Source organism: Mobula hypostoma, chromosome 15 (assembly GCF_963921235.1).
Source record: "Mobula hypostoma chromosome 15, sMobHyp1.1, whole genome shotgun sequence".
Classification (NCBI taxonomy): Eukaryota; Metazoa; Chordata; class Chondrichthyes; order Myliobatiformes; family Myliobatidae; genus Mobula; species Mobula hypostoma.
In genome coordinates, this window is record NC_086111.1 from 2,912,043 (window position 1) to 2,936,788 (window position 24,746).

General features: G+C 40.5%; 1 protein-coding gene across 4 annotated transcripts in view; it reads left to right on the top strand.

Annotated features, from left to right (window-relative positions):
• Window positions 1–955: 955 nt before the first annotated feature.
• The window catches only part of si:dkey-32e6.3 (uncharacterized), a 49,357-nt gene continuing 25,566 nt past the window's right edge, over window positions 956–24,746 (top strand). Inside the window, exons 1-6 of one of the 4 annotated variants that reach the window (XM_063068347.1) lie at window positions 956–1,048; window positions 8,920–9,524; window positions 12,596–12,987; window positions 16,767–17,152; window positions 18,741–18,901; window positions 20,488–20,620. In XM_063068347.1, coding sequence (XP_062924417.1) covers window positions 12,762–12,987; window positions 16,767–17,152; window positions 18,741–18,901; window positions 20,488–20,620 — 906 coding nt within the window. In that variant the 5' untranslated portion in view covers window positions 956–1,048; window positions 8,920–9,524; window positions 12,596–12,761. Of the gene's footprint in view, window positions 1,049–3,642; window positions 3,812–8,919; window positions 9,525–12,595; window positions 12,988–16,766; window positions 17,153–18,740; window positions 18,902–20,487; window positions 20,621–24,746 lie in introns of those variants that run through there. The other 3 variants (XM_063068348.1, XM_063068346.1, XM_063068349.1) reach the window with 3 other exon arrangements.

Below are 24,746 nucleotides of genomic sequence, written 5' to 3' on the forward strand. Positions count from 1 at the left end.
CTGACGTAATGACGTCTAAAGTCTCTGCTTTCGGTTTGCAGCTTTTGTTGAGAACATGAACGACTCCCGCATGTTTTATTTACAAAATCCGACAGTAGAGTAGAGAAATGTAGTCATCAATCTGTGAAAGTTAAGTGGAAGTCAAGTTTGTTGAAGATACACATTCAGGAGTCTGGATGCTGGAGTCTGAGGAACCAGACAGTCTGCTGGGGAGCTCAGCAGTATCTGTGGGAGGAAAATAATGTGAATGTTTCTAGTCAAAATCCTGCACCAGGTTTCCTTCCTTGCCCCCTCCCCCCGCTCGACCTACTGACTTCCTCCAGCTGATTGTTTCTGTTGAATTTGCTGCTACTTTCTGGAATGTCATCCTTGAGGAATCTCTGCTCTCTTTGCCTTGTTCACCCCGTGTCAACTTGAATTATTAACTCTTATTGCTTTTGTCCACTACCTGACTTGCTGCGCGTTTTCAGCATTTTCTATTTTGATTTGTGAACGGATAAAAGTGTAATACATTAAAATAATATTTTCTAAACGAAGAAGTTCAATATTTAGTGACATTTTTGTCAGCATAATGGGAGAGAAAAATATCGCACCAAAAATTCATTAAACCGTACAGAACAATCCAACGTTACAGAAAAAGTCAAAACGAAAGCAGCTCACGACTATCATCAAGCAGGAGGGTACAGAAGCCTTACGCCCCACACCTCCAAGTTCAGGAACAGTTTTTACCCTACAGCCATCAGTATGGGTAACTTTTATCACCACCACTCGGAACTGATTCTGCAACCCACAATCTCACTTTCAAGGAGTCTTTATAACTTATGTTATCAATATTGTTCTTATTTGCAAAGTTTGTCCTCTTTTGCACATTGAGTTTGTCGATCTTTAGGAGCTTATGCTATTTTTTGAATGGAAAGTAGACTGAGGCTGGCGGGTCAGTCAGCTCAATCGGTCTTCCAGAATCCCACAATCCACCGGAAGCCGGCCGGCTTCGTGCGATGAGATTCTCCTCAACAATTTACCGCGCTGGGAACGCATCGCTCTGAGTGTGGGTATCTTAATGTGTCTTTCATCGTTAAATATTGGTGTTTTAATAGTCAGTTTCACTTCATGGAGTTTGGAGAATGCAGAATGATCAGAAACCCTTCAGGTGGCTCCTGGGTTTGTAGTCTCTCACCTTTAGAAACCCGAAGGAACTTTTTCCCCAGAGGGGAACTGATCATCTTTGTAGCTTGTCTGGAGTCTTGAAACACGATAGTAGTAAACGCCAACTTTTCGTGGCTTTTTAACGTTGACGAAAGGATCCAAGATATTTTGCACGAGCTTTTAGAGCGAATTCAGACCTCGAGTCCAAGGAACGGTGATTTAAATGGATTAAATCGATGGAGGGAAGTTTACGGGTGTCCTGGAGTAGGAGTCGGCTGTTGATTGATTGATTGATTGATTGATTGATTGATTGAGGGGATGGGGACATTGGTGTGGAGGAGCCTAGTAGTTTGGAAAGGGTTAGTTTGTAGCCTATGGCTGCAAAAGGGGGGGGGCGGGTTGAGATTGAAGGGGGAGGGTGGGAGACTGTGGAATACTCCAGACGTAAGGGTAGCCAAAAAAGGGGTGCATCAAGTGAAAGACCTGAAGTAATGGGGGACAACAAATTGAGGAAAATGGGTGAATTGGAGGAATTTATAGTTCTGTATAAAATTAAACGTCAGAAGGAAGGAGGAGGAGGAGGATTTAGAGCCCTTAATCCTTTGGAAGTGGCAGCAGCATTAGAGAACCAAATAGGTAAAGGATTCCAGGCCAAGATTTTGTCTAATGGATTGCTGAAAATTTGTTGCAAAGATATTGACCAATATAACAGTGCTAAAATGGTGGGAATATTGGTTGTGAAAGTGGAGTGTATTACTCTGAAAGAAAGGAAGGGAGTTAAGGGGGTAGTGTATGGTATTTGGTCTGGCAGGACTGAAAAGGAAATTTTGGACAATATTAAAGGTGGTCGAGTGATTGAAGCCAAACGATTAAAATTGAGAGAAGGTGGTAATTGGGATTCCCCTGTTCTGGTTTTTGCAGGTGATGTTCTTCCAACTAGAGTCTATCTTGGGTGAATGTCTTATCAAGTTAGAGAATACATTAGGCCTCCCTTACGCTGTTATAATTGCCAGAGATTTGGATATGTTGCTGGTTCATGTCGAGGTAAAAGAAGATGTATGAAATGTGGAGAGGATCATGATATTAAAGCATGTAAGGCAGCGGTGCCTAAATGCAGTAACTGTGGAGGGGACCATATAGCGGCGTTCAGAGGATGTGAGTATTTTAGTAAGGCAAAGCAGATTCAGGATGTTAGTATCCAACAAAAAATATCATATGCTGAGGCAGTAAAGAAAGTAGATAGAGAGCAAAGGATAAGTAAAGAAAAGATTGGAATGATGGGGAGTCAGTTCATTCCGAGTTCTCCAACTATGGTTCCTTCAGGCATGTTGTTGATGACTAAAGTGTCTTTTTTTGACATTTGTTGTTGATATACTGGTCGGGGCTAAAACTACAGCAAAGAGGTCGGATATGATAAAAGTAGTTGTTGGAGCTGCAAAGAGATTCCTTGATATAAAACAGATTTCGCCAGAAAAATTACATGAGAATATGACAGACAAACAATCACTGAATACTTCCCAGTTGTTGGGATCAGAGAGTACGGAGGACCTTTATGTGGATGAAGAGGCTGATAATTAATATTTGGATGTTTTTAATATTACAATGGAATGCAAGAAGTTTATCTGCAAATGGTCAAGAATTAAAAAGATTTGTTGGAACTTTTAAAGACAAGCCTGATTTGATCTGTATACAGGAGACATGGTTAAAGCCTCATTTAGATTTTGTGATCCCTGGATATGATAGTTTGAGAGCTGACAGAACAGGTAAATCTGGTGGAGGGTGTGCAACTTTCATAAAAACAGGACTCCAGTTCAGAAGACTTGATTTTAAATGAGGAGAGGTCTGCTAGGTATAATTTTTCTTTGGCTCATTGGGATGAGTACCAGGAGAAAGCTGTGGATATAATAGAAGAGATTAATAGCGAGGGCTCCATAGACGATTGGAATGAATCCCTCTGTTCTATAATTCATAAAGTTGCTCAGTTGACTATTCCGCTACGGAATGTTCCTAAGGCTCGAGCACTAGTTCCGCGGTGGAATAAAAATTGTGATTATAACAGTAAAAAACAGAAATAGAGCTTACAGGAAATTGAGAAAGTACCCAGTGTTAGGTATTGTTATGGAGTATAAAAAGGAAAGAGCAGTAGCAAGGAAAGTAATTAAAAATGCCAAGAGGGATAGTTGGAGAAGATTTTGTGGAACCCTGGGCCCTGAGACACCTATAAAGCAGCTATGGACGATCATTCACAGAATGTCAGGGATATATAGGAGACCATCTATCCCAGCTTTGCTGGAAGGAGGTATTGAAGCTGTAACCAATAAGGAAAAGGCTGATATGTGTGTAGGGGTGTTCCAAGCGTTACACAGTTCTGGAGAGTTAGGTGATTTGAGAAAGGAATTATGTTAAAGGAATGCTGGAAATTGGACAGGAATTTGGATGATAATAGCTCCATAAATTTGTTTTTTCTCCCTTCAGGAATTGCAGGAAGCTGTCCATTCAGGTTCAAACACTTCTCCTGGTAGGGATGGACTGTGTTATGAATTGCTTAAGCATTTAGATGACTCTGTATTAACAGAAATTCTAGCATTGTTTAATTCAGTGTGGAAAGAAGGAAAATTACCAGTAGAATGGAAACATGCGGTGGTAGTTCCAGTTTTAAAGCCAGGTAAGGACTCGTCTAGTCCTAGTTTGTATCGACCTATAGCTTTAACGTCAGTGCTTTGTAAAATTATGGAACGAATGGTCACCAACAGACTTGTTTATTTTTGAATAAGGGACATTTTGCTGCCTATCAAAATGGTTTTAGAACTGGAAGATCAACAATGGAATCTGTTGCCCTTTTAGATCATGATATTAAAAAAGCGTTTCAAAATAGAGAAGTAATGGTAAGTGTATTTCTAGATATTGAAAGAGCATATGACTCACTATGGAGGGATGGCTTATTAATTAAACTCTATGATGTGGGAATTAGAGGTAGAATGTTTAATTGGATCAAAGATTTCCTTAAGGAAAGGACAATTCAGGTAAGAATAGGTGGAATAAGCTCCAAGTCAGTTAAAATAGGTAATGGTCCCCCTCAAGGAAGTGTCATTAGTCCAGTTCTTTTTAATGTCATGATAAACGATATCCTTGATCAGGTAGGGACAGGATTTGGCAAATCATTGTTTGCAGACGATGGGCAGTCTGGAAAAGAGGAAGAAACATCAAGTATATATTAAGGCAGGTACAAAAGGCTTTAAGAACAGTTGAGAACTGGGCTAATAAATGGGGTTTCAGGATTTCTGCTTCTAAGTCCAAATACATGATTTTTGGCTTTAGAAGAAAGATTCCTGATTGTGAATTGTGTCTATATGATTCTCCACTGGAAAAAGTCAAGGTATTCAAGTTTTTAGGTGTCTGGTTTGATGAAAGACTTACTTGGAGGGTTCATATAGATAAAACAATTGGAAAGTGTGAGAAAATTTTAAATGTTATGAGAAGTATTGCTGGATGCGACTGGGGAGCAGGGAGGGAAACTATGTACTTAATATATCTAGCTATGATTAGATCAGTTATAGATTATGGTTGTATTGCTTATGGTTCCGCTGCTACGGCAATGCTTGGGAAAACTAGGCACTGCAGTCCAAAGCACTTACACTCTGTTGTGGAGCTTTTAGAACAACATCACTCCCGGCATTATGTGTGGAGATGGGAGAAGTGCCTCTACATTTAAGGCGAATTCAGTTGGGCCTGCAGTATTGGGCAAAACTAAATGGATTCAATCACAGCTGTCCATCAAAGTGTCTTGCAGGGGAAGTCGGAGCGCCAAAGTAAAATTAAAAGATACCCATTTTTAGATTTGGTTAATAACTGGGCTGTGAAATTGAAACTGACTGAGGAAGACATAGTTGACCTAATTTGTTTGCCACCCGTCCCTTTTTGGCTCTTTCCAGAACCAGAAGTAGACCTATTCCTCCTTTTTCAGCTTAACGGAAGCAGTACAATTTCATCAGCGTTGATCACAAATGAATATTTAAATAGTAAATGGGAATCTTATCTGAAGATTTTTACTGATGGCTCAGTGGACCCAGAGAGCAGTAGGGCAGGATTTGGGATGTATGTGTCTCAACTTGGAGTTAAGATTGGTCAACAGGTTTCAGATGGTGTTTCTGTCTTTGCAACAGAATTATTAGCAATCCTCTGGGCCTTATGGTAGATAGAAGACTCTCGACCACGTAGGGTTATCATCTGTTCGGATTCTGCTGCTGCCTTAGAGGCTATAAAAGGGAGTAAATCAAAAGCTCGTCCTGACATAGTTATTGAGATTCTCTTGGTGTTGTTTAGAGTGGGGAAGATGGGTTGTGCAGTTAGATTTTCATGGATACCTGGGCATGCTGGGGTGAAGGGAAATGAAATTGTGGATGGCATTGGAAAGTCCTCCTTACAGAGCAGGCAGGTAGAAATTAGAGTTCCCCTAGGCAGAGCAGAATTGAGAAGTAGGATTAAAAAAGGTATAGAGAAGAAGCGGCAGGAGGATTGGAAAAATGAATTAAGGGGCAAGCATTATTTTTCTAGTCACCCACTAGTTAAAAAGGTCTCAGACTGTTACCTTTTAAGTCGTAGAGATATGGTGAAATTAACAAGACTTAGGTTGGGGCATTGTGGGTTAAACTATTATTTAAAGAGAATAGGAAAACATCCTACTGGATTATGTGACTGTGGTAGTCCAGAGACAGTCCAGCATGTTTTACTGAGCTGTAATCGATACAAAATTGAAAGAAGCATGTTGTTCAAGAGGCTATCTGGCTTAAATTTATTTTGGTTTTCTACTAAATCTTTGTTTGGCCATCAAGAGAATCAACATCTGATTGAAGAAAACGTAACAACAGGAATTCTGCAGATGCTGGATATTCAAGCAACACACATCAAAGTTGCTGGTAAACGCAGCAGGCCAGGCAGCATCTATTGGAAGAGTTTCAGTCGACGTTTCAGGCCGAGACCCTTCGTCAGGACGAACTGAAGGAAGAGTTAGTAAGAAATTTGAAAGTGAGAGGGGGAGAGGGAGATCCAAAATGATAGGAGAAGACAGGAGGGGGAGGGATGGAGCCAAGAGTTGGACAGGTGATTGGCAAAAGGGATATGAGAGGATCATGGGACAGGAGATCCGGGGAGAAAGACGGGGGGGGGTGGTGGACCCAGAGGATGGGCAAGGGGTATAGTGAGAGGGACAGAGGGAGAAAAAGGAGAGTGAGAGAAAGCCTCCAACCTGACGGCATGAACATTGACTTCTCTAACTTCCACTAGTGCCCCACCTCCCCCTGATACCCCATCCGTTATTTATTTTTATACACACATTCTTTCTCTCACTCTCCTTTTTCTCCCTCTGTCCCTCTGACTATACCCCTTGCCCATCCTCTGGTTCCCCCCGCCCCCCACCTCCGTCTTTCTTCCCGGACCTCCTGTCCCATGATCCTCTCATATCCCCTTTGCCAATCACCTGTCCAACTCTTGGCTCCATCCCTTCCCCTCCTGTCTTCTCCTATCATTTTGTATCTCCCCTCCCCCTCCCACTCTCATATCTCTTACTAACTCTTCCTTCAGTTAGTCCTGATGAAGGGTCTTGGCCTGAAACGTCGACTGTACCTCTTCCTAGAGATGCTGCCTGGCCTGCTGGGTTTACCAGCAACTTTGATGTGTGTTATCTGATTGAAGAGTTTATTATTCAGTTTATACGTGAGACTAGGTTGTATTTGAGAATTTGAGTTCCTTGAAGTTCTATAATTAATTGTACATCCTGCAGAGGGCTGTAATATGCCCAGATGCGTCTAAACAGCCGGAAATAGAAGAAGAAGAAGAAGAAGAAGAAGAAGGGAAGTATACGTGCCAGTGAGAGGTGGTATAGCTGCAGAAAAAAATGAGTTCCTGTGTCTGGGTGAACTTGTGTGTGTAGATAAATAGGAGTTTGGTTTTTGATTGAATGTTAGATGATATTGTAAGGTTACATTGCCATGTGGAAGAGAAAGAGGGAGCTGATATTCTGCAGTGGAAATTAGTTTTTTAAAAAGGTTTTCAATCAGACTGTGCAGCAACGTGCCTTAGAATAGGGTTTCACTTTGAATGTTAGTGATCAATTGCCACAATTGAGAATGTGTGGATGTTGATGGGGAAAAAAAAACATTATTCCCTATCTTGCATTGGCCAGAAAAGAATTAGCAGCTAAAAGTCACTTTGTCAGTGAGAGTAAACCTGGTCTTGATCTTGATTCTGAACCATAATTGTGGGGCTGAAGTCTTATAAATATATGTTGAGCCTAGCACATTTCCTTCCCTAATGGACAATAGTTAACTAAATATGTTTTTGCAACAACTCAGTAGTTTTGCAAGCATTTCAAGGGTTGAGCAGTATCTGTGAGAAGAAAAGAATTATTGACATTTGAGTTTGAAGTACCTAGAGCCTTTATAAATGGGAAAGGGGCCGGTGGTTGGATAGGTGCCGGACTAGCAGATTGAAGGGTTTGGGTGAAGGGTGATGGGCACAGGTGGTGGGGGGAGAATGGAGGCAGGGGCTGGTGTTTGATAAATGGTGGCAGACAGAAGACAAGTGGCAGATGGAGCAAACTGAGAGGGTGATACGCAATGGCTACTGGCGCTGGAATCTGAAGTAATGAATGTACCGTTAAGGAAGAGTGAAAAGCAGGGAGGGGAAGGAGGGTGGAGAAAGAGCCAGTGAGTGAAGCATGTGGGTAGTAAGTTGTTGGACTGGAAGGGGAACTGCAGGCTGGAGTGCAGTGTATGGTAGGAAAGGGGACAAAACAGAGGGGGTGAAGGAGAATCAGACAACCAGTGGGTTATAGAATGTGAGATGTTATTCGTCAAGTTTGCATTGGGCCTAACTGGCAGTGGGGAAGGCTAAGAAGGGCAAGAGGTCAGTGTAGGAATGTGAATGGGAAGGGGAATTGAAATGGTATGTAACTGGGAGCTTACATTGGCTCTGGCGGACAAGAGCACAAGTGCTCTGCAAAATGGTTGTCCAGTGTGTACTTGATCTCACTAATGTAGAGGAGGCCATGTTGGGAGCACTGAATGCTGTGGGTGAAGTTGGAGGGGGTGCGTGAATCTTTGAGTCCTGTGGACGAGCTGCTGAGATCTCTGCATAGTGGCAAGGAAGGAGGTGTAAAAGCAAGTGATTGCAGGGTCAATGCCAGTGGTCAGGGAGGACCAGGTGGGGAGGGGTGAACAAACCGGTGAGTCACGGAGGCTGGAAGGCGGAAAGTGTAGGGAGGAGAAGATGTGGCTTGTATTGGGGTCTCAATGCAGGTGGCATGAAGTGCTGAGTGCAGAAGCAGGAGGGATGAAAGCTGAGGGCCAGGGGAATTCTATTTCTGTTCTCTGCGGGGAGATAAGGTGATAACAGGAACAAAGGAAATGTGAGAGAAGGCTTCATCAACCACACCAGAAGGGAAGCAACATTTCTTGAAAACGAGGTCCTGGAATGGAAGGACGAGACATGGCGGGGAAAGATGTAGATTAGGTATGGGACATGCTGAATTCCTCCACTAGATACAGCATTTGCAGTCTTTAGTGTTTTTGATAGTTTTGACATTCACGATGCTGACTTTTGTATTTTTCATTATGCCACATTTTTATTATGTGAATTTAAACTCCTAGTTGATGTGACATTTAATGTTTTTCTGGATCAGTGTGTAGAATTCTGTTTGCTAGCTAGTAATTAGGCTGTTGTACCCCTTACAGAGTCTGTTGTCATACTTATTCACATTTATTTGTTGGGATCTAGATAAACAACAAAAGGACAAGCCCGTCAGCTCATAATGTCTATATGGAATATGATGCCGAATTAAAGAATATCTCTATGTCCGCATGTGATCCATATCCCTCCACGTTCATATATTTTATGTAAACATCTGTTTAGTGCTACCACAACCCACTGCAGCTACCACTCTCTGTGTGAAACTAAACTGGCTCTGCACATTTCCCTCTCACCTTAAAGGTCAACCTACTGCCCAGGATGACCTTTCGTATTTGACATTTCTACCCTGGGAAAAAGATTTTGGCTGTGTACCTATCTATGCCTCTCGCAATTTTATAACCTTCTCTCAGGTCATCTCTCAGCCTGTGACAGCCAAGAGTAAAAAACCTCAAGTTTCTCCAACCTCGCCTTGTAGCTGATACCTCACATCTGGTAAACTTTTGCTCATTCCAAAGCTTCCAAATTCATCTAGTAATGGATAGTGATTAAGCAAATAATTGCATTGACAAACCCAGCATTTATTACACATTTCAAACTGCCTGAACATTTATGAGTTCTTCACGTCGATGGATACAGAGTTACAAAGGAACGGTGCGATATCACGTCAATGGGTACAAGATTACAAAGGAGAGGTGAGATATCATGTTGATGGTACAAGGTTACAAAGGAAAGGTGTGATATGAGTGCAGGGTTTCTTTTCCAAAGTGATCGAGCTAAACTTTTCTAATAGTCTGACATGTTGTGTGGTCATCACTGTTGTTGAGTGCTGTAGAGTTGTCAACTCATGGGAACCCTATGGATAGTGTAGTTGTCCACTGGGCGTTCGTGGCAAGATATGGAAGTAGATTGCCAGGCCTTTCTTTTGCGCAGATACTGCTGCTGCCCAGGATGGGACCAGGATGGATTCAAACTGTGGACCATACACCTCAAAGTGCTCTGCTGATGCCACAACACCACTGGCTGGCCCATCTTTGTTACTGGCTAGTATTTTTTTTCAATTCAATATTAACTGAACTTAAATTCTACAAATGCTGTAGGTTAGCTCTTTTCTATTTTAATTCATAGATGTGATCCTGTTACATCCTGTCATGAACTGTGGTGGCCAGTGAAACCAGTAAGTAGGAGAGAGGAACCCCATGAACAATTCCATCCTCAAAATGCAAAATAGGCAAGGCTGGTGTATTTCCAGCTATCTCTATCAACAAGTAGACAATACATCTCACCCCCAAACTGAGAGAATTTGATTCACTCCATGTGATATCAAGAAACAACTCAAGCAACTGAATACAGCAAGGTCTATTGATTCTAACCATGCTGCAGTGGTTTACAAAACAGTTCCATTACAGTTCCAAATCAGTTATCAAGGATGTGATAACAGCACATTTGGAAAGCGGTGAAATCATCGGACAAAGTCAGCATGGATTTGTGAAAGGAAAATCATGTCTGACGAATCTCATAGAATTTTTTGAGGATGTAACTAGTAGAGTGGATAGGGGAGAACCAGTGGATGTGGTATATTTGGATTTTCAAAAGGCTTTTGACAAGGTCCCACACAGGAGATTAGTGTGCAAACTTAGGCACACGGTATTGGGGGTAAGGTATTGGTGTGGGTGGAGAATTGGTTAGCAGACAGGAAGCAAAGAGTGGGAATAAACGGGACCTTTTCAGAATGGCAGGCGGTGACTAGTGGGGTACCGCAAGGTTCAGTGCTGGGACCCCAGTTGTTTACAATATATATTAATGACTTGGATGAGGGAATTAAATGCAGCATCTCCAAGTTTGCGGATGACACGAAGCTGGGTGGCAGTGTTAGCAGTGAGGAGGATGCTAAGAGGATGCAGGGTGACTTGAATAGGCTGGGTGAGTGGGCAAATTCATGGCAGATGCAATTTAATGTGGATAAATGTGAAGTTATCCACTTTGGTGGCAAAAATAGGAAAACAGATTATTATCTGAATGGTGGCCGATTAGGAAAAGGGGAGGTGCAACGAGACCTGGGTGTCATTATACACCAGTCATTGAAAGTGGGCATGCAGGTACAGCAGGCGGTGAAAAAGGCGAATGGTATGCTGGCATTTATAGCGAGAGGATTCGAGTACAGGAGCAGGGAGGTACTACTGCAGTTGTACAAGGCCTTGGTGAGACCACACCTGGAGTATTGTGTGCAGTTTTGGTCCCCTAATCTGAGGAAAGACATCCTTGCCATAGAGGGAGTACAAAGAAGGTTCACCAGATTGATTCCTGGGATGGCAGGACTTTCATATGAAGAAAGACTGGATGAACTGGGCTTGTACTCATTGGAATTTAGAAGATTGAGGGGGGATCTGATTGAAACGTATAAAATCCTAAAGGGATTGGACAGGCTAGATGCAGGAAGATTGTTCCTGATGTTGGGGAAGTCCAGAACGAGGGGCCACAGTGTGAGGATAGAGGGGAAGCCTTTTAGGACCGAGATTAGGAAAAACTTCTTCACACAGAGAGTGGTGAATCTGTGGAATTCTCTGCCACAGGAAACAGTTGAGGCCAGTTCATTGGCTATATTTAAGAGGGAGTTAGATATGGCCCTTGTGGCTACGGGGATCAGGGGGTATGGAGGGAAGGCTGGGGCGGGGTTCTGAGTTGGATGATCAGCCATGATCATAATAAATGGCGGTGCAGGCTCGAAGGGCCGAATGGCCTACTCCTGCACCTATTTTTTATGTTTCTATGTTTCTACCAGTACTCTAGAAAGACCGGTGAATGAACCTCCGATATCAGAGTAAACCCAGCAAAGTAGAAAATTGCCGTGGTACGTACAGTCCTCAAACCAGGACAAATTCAATCCAGCCAATTGCTACACTCCATTACTAACAAAATGATAGCACCAATCAATAACTATCAGAGCTCACTTGCTTGCCATAACTAAAATGCTGATTCTTGGTTCAGGCCCCATGAATGAATGTAACATTGAAACCTTCAGACACATAATCTCAGGCAAATTAGGATGGGGATTTTTTATAACTGAATTCTTTAAGTACACGTCTGTCAGCAGAGTTGGTGTGATTTTTGTGAAGTGGTAAAAAAAAATTACTTTCTCCAAGTAGTAAGGTTGATCAACCCCTCCACCCACTAACTCACAATGTCACTACTGAATCATTTCCAATCAGTCACCTTATGTACAGAGACTCCTGTGCCTTGTGTCACTTTATGGACATACAATCAATCTATGTATATAAGCTATCTTATGTATTTATATTTATTGTGTTTTTTATACTTTTGTATACACGAAGCTTAGAAAAACAGAGGGCTATATGCTAGGGAAATTCTAGGCATTTTGTAGAGTAGGTTACATGGTCAGCACAACATTGTGGGCCGAAGTGCCTGAAATGTGCTGTAGATTTCTATGTTCTATGTTCTATTTGTTCTTTATCTTAGTGTGATTTTTGTGCTGCATCTAAGGCTGGAGGTATTGATCAGCCTTGCTGCTTAGGGAAGGTAACTGTTGCTTCACTCTGTGAAAAATCATGAGCTAACATACCATTTGCAATTATTTTAAATTCTACTCTATAAAATGTAATCTCATTATGTTTATTTTTTTTATCACTTGTATAATATTTCCAGTATAATTTCTATCTACCACGGTTTATTAGTTTTGTTTCATATTTGTATTAATTGAAAATGTGTTATGAAGCTGAAGCCACACTAATAATCTTTTTTTTTAAAGGTCTATGAGAGCCTTCCAGCCCGTTGCAAACTGCATCCCTCAATCCTTGCTGAAATCAGGATTTTGAGGAAGAAATTTTCTATGGCCAAAGGATTAATGATTACACAGAATTATGCACATATGATAAGATAATAGACTTCTATAGTCACTTTTACTAAACACACAGATGGAATTACTGCCAGCAGACCAAGACACCGAGAGTGAGGAATCCGTTCCAAACCAGAGGATTAACAAGGTTCCCACAGCTTTGAGATGCAGAAGATCAAAGCTGATTGTGCACTTAGATTTAAATAACACAGTGCAATTGTTTGATACTGTTACCAGACAAGGACCCAAAAGTGCTCTCAGTTACTTTTTAACCACTGTTACCTGGGGACGGATCAACCAGGAAGGTAAGAGTTATTTGCTCATGGCAGTGGAAATTTATAATATAAAATAAATAATTTTGCTGTTGTTTTAATAGCATCAATAGAACCTTTGACAGAGAATAGCAACATAATACAAGTTCCTTATTACAAATGCTTCATTTTGCATTTCTGTAAGTGTACTACAGGGTTGCTTCTGTAAACATTCTCTAAGTTATACTAATTCATCATGTCTTTGGTGAATTAAGCAACATCACATGTATGTTGTTGAACGTCAAAATATGAATGTATCTTTTTTTAAAAAAAGGAATAATAAGAAAAAATAATTTTAACCACAGAGAAAGTGCAAATTCTGAATTGGAGTGTAGGAATATATTTTTAAAAAATTCATTTAATAGAGTTCTTTTCATACATACAATCACCCTATCAATCAAAGACAAATCCAAAAGAATTCAAAATGAGATTAATGAAAGAAATTAAACATTACAACATGCATATTAGGGTCTCAAGCAAGTCACTTGACCCCTTGACTGTGATTTGTCATTCAATATAATTGTGGCTGCTCTGACTGAAACCTTAACACTGCAATCCTGAATAACCATGGTAAATCTTCGAAACCTTCCCTTGAGTCGTCGAGAGTCAATCCACCTCTGCTTTAAATATATTCAAGGACTCTATTCTCACAGCCATTTGAGGAAGAGAGGCCCAAAGTTCATGATTTTCTGAGAGCAAAGAATTGGCTTCATGTTGGTCTTATATGGGCAATGCTTATTTTTTTAAAGCGTAACACCATGTTTTTGGTTTCTGCCAAAGAGGAAATGTCTTTTCACATCCATCCTATCAAATCTCCTCAGGATCTTGTGTTTCAATCAAGTCCACCCTTTCACTTCAGAACTCCAGCAGATACAAGCCTAATCTGCCTAGCTTTTCCTCCTAAACTAACCTGTCCATTGGAGGTAAACCTTCTCTGAACTATTTCCAATCTGTCTACATACTTCCAAAGTAAGAAAACCAATTTGTACACAATACTCCAGAATTGCTCTCACTGATGTCTTTGGACAAGGTGTGTTACATCCATGGAATGAGCTGCCAGAGAAAGTAGTTGAACCAGGTACAATAACAACATCTGAAACGTAGATACGTAAATGGATAGGAACGGCTTAGAGAAATATGGGCCAAATGACTCTGAGCCCTCTGGTTTCCTCCCATGTTATAAAAAAATAGATAGGCAGGTTAGTGCTGGCAAGTTGTGGGCGTGCTATTTTGGCGGCAGATGCATGGCGACACTTGCAGGCTGCCCATAGCACATTGCAACAATGTAACAAATGACTCCTTTTGCTCCGTAACAGTAGAATTGAACATACTCTCCCTGCACAACAGCTGGTTGTGAATCATGAGCCAGGGCATCCTGATCCTTCTGCGTTTCAACATTTTGCAGTGTCTTGCCTCTAGGATGGTGTTATATTTTTCCTGTTGACATTGCATTTCTCTGCATTATACTCCCCATCTGACAGAAAAGTTAGTAAGCATTCACCAGAATATTTCCAGGAAATAGGATGCTACTTTTCATAGTTCAGATGGTATCCTGAAGGATATTGAAGAGGAGATTTTTTTGATATTAGAAGTAACAAACTGACAAAGCATCTTGCAAGAGTCTGAAGGGAATGAGCAGGACATTTAGCTTATTGGGTATTGCTGTAAGCAATCTCCAGTACTCAGTGTTATCTGAAAGAGAATTGTCTTGACAACTGCAATCGTAAATTTGCCTGACAGCTTTAACTTCGCGGAGGTCACACGAGATGCATGTAGCAGACCTAGCTATGGTGCAGTTTAATTAGATCTTCAAAGGGAACTTTTAACAAGGAGCTACATGATTTCCCTTTACGAAATAAGGTTAGAAACTGGACAGTACAACAGTGGGTCATCTGTTCAACTAGTGAGAAATTTATGTTGCACACAGTATTTCAACGTGTTCATTTTATGGAAGGAAGTATCGCTGCCAAAATCATCATTTATTACCTTGAACTGAACAGATCTGGGGCAAGTACTTTGACTCAGTGATGCTGAGGATCAGCAGTATTTAGGGCACCATGGCAGCGTAGCAGTTAGCGTGATGCTATTATACTTTGGGGCGTCAGAGTTCATTTCGATGGAGTTCGCCATCTGTAAGAAAGGTTGTACATTTTTTCCTGAGTGCATGGGTTTCCTCCAGGTGCTTTGGTTTCCCCGCGCTTTCTAAAGAGTTACTGATCGTAGTTTAATTAGTCATTGTTAATTGTCCTGCGATTAGGCTAGGGTTAAATAGGTGGGTGGCTGGGTGTGGCGGATTGCATTTTGTGGATATAGCCACGGTTCAGTAGCGTTGAAATTAATGAAGAGATGGCGTGGCGAAGTGCTCTGGTGAGTCTTGAGCTTGGCAACCAAGGACAAAATTCACCCTCCAGATGAGCACTAATCCTGATTCCTGTATCCGCTATGTTCTCATTTATTCTCCTTTGCTTTACTGTCACCCTAACCTGTTACTTGTTGATTTTGTCTCATTCTGTCATTGCAGTCATTAGAGTCCAGTGTTGGGGGTGGGGGGAGCTTGACATAAAAGCTCGCTAAAAAGACTTATCGAAAGAAGTGTAATCAGAAATTAGATGAAATGCTAATTACAACCATGAAAGAATCAGTATTTTAACCCTGTAATCTAAATGTACATGGATATGCAAAACCAAATATACTGGTTATTTTATTAGGGACTAGTATGAAGAAAAGATGTAGCAAATTTACAGATTGATATAGAATTGTGCATAAATTTAAGTGCTGTGGATTGGAGCAAGATCATTATAGTGAGATAATGACAGAAGAATTTAAAAAATGTAACCAGGACCGCCATGATAAATTGGTTTTAATGCCTAGGCGATGTCCTGACGCAATTAAAAGGTAAACAGCATGCACGTGTATATGATTTCCAATTATCTACCAGCTAAACATGACTAAACGTTAATTCAGATATAAATTAGTTTGATACCTCATAATTGAAAGAGGCAACCAGGGTTAGGTGTGGGGCTGCATATTCTTCCTTTCATGATGGGTCTGATTTGTTAGTTCATTTATTGTCATGATACTCCTGCCCACCAATCTTTGAGTTTGTTTCCAAAACTTCACAACTGAGCTTCAACTGACTGCAGAATAGAGACTACAGATTTTCATCTTTCCTGTGGGAAGAAGTGTTTGCTGACATTAATAACTCTAAACGCAAACAACAGGAATTCTGCAGATGCTGGAAATTCAAGCAACACACATCAAAGTTGCTGGTGAACGCAGCAGGCCAAGCAGCATCTATAGGAAGAGGCACAGTCGACGTTTCAGGCCGAGACCCTTCGTCAGGACTGCCTTCGAGTCCTGACGAAGGGTCTCGGCCTGAAACGTCGACTGCGCCTCTGCGTTCACCAGCAACTTTGATGTGTGTTGCTTAATAACTCTAATTTAAAATGAATGCCCTTTTGTTCTGAACTCGCCACCAGATGGAATATTCTCCTGATTGATCCTTTAATCGTCTCAACATAGTAATTACTCATCTTCCTGCTTTGGTTTGGTTTCATCAACTCTGTACTGTACAGTCTTTCCTGATAATGGCGTTTTTAGTACCAGCATTATGGTGATGAACCTGTCCTGCAGATTTTATGCTTTCTATGATGCAGTGTCTAATTGAAGAATTTTAAACAAAAAGCTGTGCTAGGAACAGTGGCCCGTGACTGCAGGTGATCCTTTGCTGAGAAAACATTTTAAATGTTTGTAAAATGTCAATTTTGTTTCAGGAAAGTGGGAATGGATAAGCCGTGTACCTTCCTTGAATCCGCCTTCTGCTGGGGCTGTGACCTATTATTCACAGTTTGGGAAACTGCAGGATTTCATAGAGACTGCAGATGGCTGCCTCTTTGAAAAGATTTTCACTGATCACTTACAGCAAATGGAATGGACAGATCCCCATGATGATAACCTGTCTGTGACTGGTGAAGATGGAAAAGAGTACCACAGGATCCTCCCATCTTTCTTTGAGCTAATTGATTGTTTGTTATCACAAAATAGAGAATTTGCAATTGTATTTCGAACCTTTGGCACAGATTTGTGTCAAACTTTGAAAGCAATGCAGGTCACCCTGTTAGGCCAACATCCTCAGTACAAGCATCTCCAGATGAAACATGTAAGTGAATTTCAAGGTTCCTCAAATACGTGTATAACTATAAGAGAACTTGCATCAAAAATGACGTATAAATATATATAGAGTGCTAATCCCAAATGTAAAAGGACTACCATAATGCATTTATTAAACAAAAAGTATACCACATTCATTTAAACATGCCTTCATGTCCCTTGCAAGACATGAGATCTTCAGCATAACTCACAAATAATAACATTTGTAGCTTTATTATCTCTTAATTTTCTCTTTTCCATAAGAAAACTGCACTAACTATATACAATATTTATTTAAGAGTGGAACTAGACGAATATTTGTAGTTAAAAGAGCATTAGAAATTATGGTGATTCAATTAGTGATATTTCACAATCATTCTTTGTAGCTTTCTGAGCCAAATAATATTGGCATCCACACACTTTCCATAAATCTTAGTCGGGTATTTGTTGGAGAACTGATTAGAGGATGTTTTATTTCAAGGATGGAGAGGAAGTACAACAGTCATTGAGTTTACCCTAAGTGATTTTGAGTGGTATGTGGCTCAGGGCAACATTTGGAAGGGGTTACCTATTATCCACCAAAGCTTTTGCACCGTAGAACTTTGAATAATGGATAAGCAGGGGAAAAGATCAATAAAAATGTTAAGAGTTTAAAACTTGGGAATGTGTGCGGGGATGTACCTTAACAATTTGTAGCAATTGAAAATACTGTAGTTTATTTTGTGTTATGGAAAAAAAAATAAATGGAATGCTCAAAACACTGGGAATTCAAAACAAAACCAAAATCTTAAATTCCTGGACATCTGAAATAGTGGATGGATAAATATTGGTGGAAAGAACAATCAAACAAATGTGTTTGATGTGGGTATTTTGTGAAGAGAGGTCTACACCTGAAGTATTAGAGCAAATTTTCCTGTTATGAGAATTGTCAACATTTACTCATTCCAGTAGGAATAAATCGTGGAATTACTCTAATTCACTTAAGTCCAAGAGTTTCTGAATGACATGTGGCATTGCATCTGTCACAACACTCCAGCTGTTTAACAATTTATTATGTAGCCCTCTGCTAAGTCAGACCAGGTGCAGGATCAGAGACCCTGTTCATTTCAATTTTCATGTTTTTCATTGTTTCTAAGGATTTTAATGCTTTAAGTTTACTGCTTATTTTTAGATCATTCTCTTTTTGGTTTTTACGTGAACGCGAATAGTTTGTCTCAGCTTTTCGTATGTCAAAGTCTAAATGGAGCCTTGGGACTCTGCCTGTAGCATATTTGCCACAACAATCTTGCTGCCCAATACTTAAGATCTGCGGGTCAATGAGATGAGTCCTTCACATCCACACCAGTTAAATTCAGGTGGGTAGGGAATCTCTGAGTGACAAGCTGAATCTCATATAGTCTGATGGCCCAATTCAGCTCCTATGTTTTATGGAATGTAACTTGTCTCTTCTCCACTGATGTCTCTCCAAGACATGTTCCAAGGACTTATTATTTTCCAGTATTCCTTTCTAGACTTGTTTTCAAATGTAAGGTGTTACTGAATTCCTACAGTCTTGGCTGATATTGAAACGTTAACAGTTTCCGAACTTTTCTCTGTAGATTCCGTTAACAATAGCACCAGGCAAAATCCGTTGCAATAAAAAGGATGTTGTGTTGACCTTTGGATCTGAACGAATTTCCACAAAATCAGGTTCTAAAGCTCTGTATGACTATTTCTCTGCCTTGGAGGGAATTGTAGGTTTTCAGGATCATTTTGACTGGTGAGTTTAAGATTTGCATTGTCTGTGGCATATTCAGTAGAAGTTTTACAGAAGTATTCTTTCAAAGGTGACTGAAATGGTGACTGGTAACTATAGCTACTTGCATCTGCTGTGAATCTACTGATTTAATGACATTGCTCGATGTCTACAAGCAATGTGGGGGATGTATGTTGTGTATTTCTTTCCAAATACAACTATGCAAACTTTATCAGAATCAAGTTTAGCATCTTTGGTATATGTTGTGAAATTTGTTGATTTATGGCAGCAGTACAATTGAAATACATAAAAAAAACTATAAATTGTAAAATATATATATTTATTTAAATTAAGCGCAAAACAAAGGCAAAAAAATGGGAGGTGATGTTCATGGATGGTTCAGTGTCCATTCAGAAATTTGATTGTGGGGGTTGGGCGGGGAGTGGGGAGGAGAGGCTGTTGCTGAAAGGTTGAGTGTGAGTCTTTAGGTTCCTGTACTTCCCCCAAAATGAACTATAGTCGATTAGCTGGCAATTAGTCAGTAAAAACAGACTGCTCTTTGTCTTTTAATATTGTAAAGATATGTAAAATTCTGCAATTTCTATGGTTTATTGATTTTTGTTGTTTAGAAAACCATTGCAGTGGTTTAAAGCTGAAACCACTGCCAGGTAATGTGGGCCTTATTACAGAGAATTGCTAGTTAACTGCACTTGGGAACAGGAGGAAGATCAGGTGCCACTGAATCTGATCTTCTCCTTTACAAGTGAATTCTGCAGAATCTCGTATGTTGTTTTAAATTATTTTTACTTTGGGTATTTAACACATCAAAGTTCCTAAGGCAGCACCTTCCTGACCCATGACCACTACCATCTAGGACAAGAACAGCAGATACCTGGGAACACCACCACTTGGAAATCCCCCTCCAAGTCATTCACCATCCTGACTTGGAAACATATCGCCGTTCCTTCATTGTCGCTGGGTCAAAATCATGGAATCCCCTCCCTAACAGCACTGTGGGTGTACCCACACCTCAGGGACTGCGGCTCATCAAGAAGGCAGCTCATCACCATCTTCTCAAGGGCAACTAGGGATGGGCAATAAATGCTGGCTTAGCTGATGATGCCCACATCCCGTAAATGAATAAAATTAACAAACAAATAGGGAAACTAACATATACCAACACATTAGGAGTGAGGGCTTAGATTACAGAAAAGAGCCTGTGTAAGATGCCAAGCATAATTTGAACTAAGTTCAGTGTGAACTGCTGGGAAGGGATAGTTAAGAAAAACATTCTTCCTCAACCCCCCAACCCCATCATGAGAAGTCAGCAAGTTTTAAGTGGTTGTAAGTCCAAAATTGTTCGGGAATACATTATTAAAATTCAAAGTTCCAGGTTTTCAAACTGAACTATTTCTGCCATTTGTTTATTGCAAAACTGCAAATATATGTGTGATGAGCATATTTTCAATTGCCTTATTATGAGATAACTAAGAGTTCTTAAAGCAATTTCAAGGCAGACTGTTGTTATACTTGTGTGGTAGTATCACTCTAATATTAGAAAATTGCTTCACTTTTATTGAATTCTGTACTTTCATGTATCTCTTCTTCAGGTGGGCTGGGAATAACTTCTCAAGCCAAGGTGGAAAACCATTTTGGATTGATCCTTCTGAAAGGGGAATACAGCATATCTTCATAGATGACAATATCCGCTTGGATGATGCTGAGACCATTGTTCATCCCCAGGTACAGCTTGATTGTTGAATCAAATCAGAAAATAAATTAATGATTGGTTTCTGTGATTCCGTTTTGGAAAGAAATAGAGAATGTAACTTATTCCTATGCTCTTTACTGTTACTATAGATTTAATAATGCCTCTTGGCCCGTGGCCAAGTGGTTAAGGGGTTTATCTAGTGATCTGAAGGTCGCTAGTTCGAGCCTTGGCTGAGGCAGCGTGTTGTGTCCTTGAGCAAGGCACTTAACCACACATTGCTCTGCAACGACACCGGTGCCAAGCTGTATGGGTCCTGGTGCCCTTCCCTTGGACAACATCGGTGGTGTGGAGTGAGGAGACTTGCAGCATGGGCAACTGCTGGTCTTCCATACAACCTTGCCCAGGCCTGCGCCCCGGAAACCTTCCAAGGTGTAAATCCATGGTCTCATGAGACTAACAGATGTCTATATAGTAATGCCTCGCTGGCCTACTGCTTCAGCTATCATCATTAACTTTGTCAGATAAACTTTCAATTCAATGATACTTCTCCAGGACTTGAGTGAGTCATTGGCATTGCTGCTTTCCATCAGCATTATTGTTTGCAGTACGATTTGTTCTGGTACCTTACCTGCACCAGCAGCCCAGATTACAGAGCAAATAATTTCAGCTACTTAAAATTCTACTTGGGATGACATGGTATTTATTGGTATACCTGATCCTTGGAGGCATCAGCAGATTCTATTACTTAAGGGACATCTGCTGTGGTCACTAGCTCAATGCAGCAAAATTAATTTCTCTATCACCTACAGAGCACTCATTTGTCATGGTCCTGTAGAACTATCTCACCAGCACCAGTTTGGTGGGTAGTGACCCTCTGCAGTTCATTCATTGCATTTGAAACGAAATCAATAAAGTTTCTAGATATTAAAGGAATTAAGGTCTTTGGGGTAGGAAAGGAAAATTTGTTGAGGTAGAATATTGGCTATGATTATTGAATGGCAGAGTGGGTTTGAGGAGGTGATTGGCTTACTCCTATTTCTTACATTATTGTACTTAATGGAAAATTGTAGGTAATTAAATGTGTCCTTTGTAGCCATATTTTCAACATTTAAACCAAAGAAACATGAGAAGTCCTGTAAATTTCAGTACCATTGCTCATTGATGTATGCTGCCTAATCAATACAGTAAATCATCACAATAGAAATTGACAATGTTCCTGATCTGCATCATAAACAATTTTGATATTTGGTTGCACAGGCTCATTATTTTTTTTTATGCCAGTGAAATTGTATTGAATAATGATCTGAAAGATTTGTTACCTTTCAATTAGTTACACAGAAAAATCAGTCAACTTTGAGATCAGGGCTTATAAAGTACAAAAAATATATTTAAATTGATCAGTGAAGACAAATGAATTGGCACCTCTTACAATGATAAAGCTCGTTTCAACAGAGCTTGTTACAGTTGGCGAAAAAAAGGCCAGGCTTTGTTGGTTGATCTCATGGAGTTCAGAATTGGGTTTATTATCACCGGCATGTGATGTGAAATTAGTTAACTTAGCAGCAGCAGTTCAATGCAATACATGCAATGCAGTTCAAAATCATCTTTCTTAAATGTAGAACAGTAAGAAGTTAGGGGTCAAAATTTCAAAGAAAATGAGCCGGTGGCTCATGGATTAGAATCCCTTCTGAGCCTAAGTTCAAGGAGGAGATGGTTTTGAATCAGAATCAGATTTATAATTGCTGACATGTGTTGTTTTGTTTTGCACAGCAGTGCACTGCAATATATACATTGCACCATAAATTATAATAAGATATGTACACTCACACATATGTACTGTATAAGACGCTCCATATATACCTGTAAGTAGTGCAAGATGAGAGCAAAAGAAAAGTAGTGAAGTAGTGTTCATGGGTTCATTGTCCATACAGAAATCTGATGGCAGAGTTGAAGAAGCTATTCCTAAAACTTTGAGTGTGTGTCTTCAGGCTGCTGTGCCTTATTTCTGGTAGTAATGAGAATGTGTATCCTGGGTGGTGGGATTCCTTAACGATAGGTGCTACCGTTTTGAAGCATTGCCCACTGAAATTGTCCTTGATGGTGGGGAGGCTGGTGCCCACTATGGCACTGGCTGAGTTTACAGCTTCAGCTTTCTCTGATCCGGTGCAGTGGCCCTTCCATACAACATGGTTATTCCCCTCTGTACCATCCACTATTTAGTTGACCGTTCTTCTCAAATCTGAGCAACTTAAGCATGTCAGAAGTCTGGTTAAGCATTGTAAATGCTACCATTATCACATGGCATCAGTTTGAAACCAAATGCCAAAAAGAAGCTCTCACTAGTCACAATATTATGTCAGTTCACAAACACATTGTGACACCATCCGTGTTTTTGGAAAACAATGAAATATTTCTGATGAACTCAGTTGATAGTGGTGTTAGCCATATAACAATTACAGCAAGGAAACAGGCCATCTCGGCCCTTCTAGTCTGTGCCGAACTCTTACTCTCACTTAGTCCCACCGACCTGCACTCAGCCCATAACCCTCCATTCCTTTCCTGTCGATATAGCTATCCAATTTAACTTTAAATGATAACATCGAACCTGCCTCAACCACTTCTGCTGGAAGCTTGTTCCACACAGCTACCACTCTCTGAGTAAAGAAGTTCCCCCTCATTTTACCCCTAACCTTTTGCCCTTTAACACTCAACTCATGTCCTCTTGTTTGAATCTCCCCCACTCTCAATGGAAAAAGCCTATCCATGTCAACTCTATTAATCCCCCTCATAATTTTAAACAACTCTATCAAGTCCCGCCTCAACCTGCTACGCTCCAAAGAATAAAGACCTAACTTGTTCAACCTTTCTCTGTAACTTAGGAGATGAAACCCAGGCAACATTTTAGTAAATCTCCTCTGTACTCTCTCAATTTTATTGCCATCTTTCCTATAATTCGGTGACCAGAACTGTACACAATACTCCAAATTTGGCCTTACCAATGCTTTATACAACTTCAACATTACATCCCAACTCCTATACTCAATGCTCTGATTAATAAAGGCGAGCATACCAAAAGCTTTCTTCACCACCCCATCCACATGAGATTCCACCTTCAGGAAACTATGCACTATTATTCCCAGATTCCTTTGTTCTACAGCATTCTTCAATGCCCTACCATTTACCATGTATGTCCTACTTTGATTAGTCCTACCAAAATGTAGCATCTCACATTTTTCAGCATTAAACTCCATCTGCCATCTTTCAGCCCACTCTTCTAACTGGCCTAAATCTCTCTGCAAGCTTTGAAAACCTACTTCATTATCCACAACGCCACCTATTTTAGTATCATCTGCGTACTTACTAATCCAATTTACCACCCCATCATCCAGATCATTAATATATATGACAAACAACATTGGACCCAGTACAGATCCCTGAGGCACACTGCTACACACCATCCTCCAATCTGACACAGTTATCCACCACTACTCTCTTTCGTCTCCCATCCAGCCACTGCTGAATCCAATTTACTACTTAGATATTACTGCCTAACGTTTGAAGCTTCTTAACTAACCTTCCATGTGGAACGTTATAAACAACATCCACAGCTTTACCCTCGTCAACTTCCTTAGTAACCTCATGGAAAAATTCAATAAGATTTGTCAAACGTGACCTTCCACGCACAAATCCATGTTAACTGTTCCTAATCAGACCCTGTCTATCCAGATAATTATATATATCATCTCTAAGAATACTTTCCATCAATTTGCCCACCAGTGACGTCAAACTCACAGGCCGATAATTGCCAGGTTTACTCTTAGAACCCTTTTTAAACAATGGAACCACATGAACAATACGCCAATCCTCCGGCACCATCCCCGTTTCTAATGACATTTGAAATATTTCTGTCAGAGCCCCTGCTATTTCCACACTAACTTCCCTCAAGGTCCTAGGGAATATCTTGTCCGAACCCGGAGACTTATCCACTTTTATATTCCTTAAAAGCGCCAGTACTTCCTCTTCTTTAATCGTCATACTTTCCATAACCACCCTTCTTGTTTCCTTTACGCAATTCAATATCCTCCTTCTTAGAGAATACCAAAGAAAAGAAATTGTTCAAAATCTCCCTCATCTCTTTTGGCTCCGCACATAGCCGTC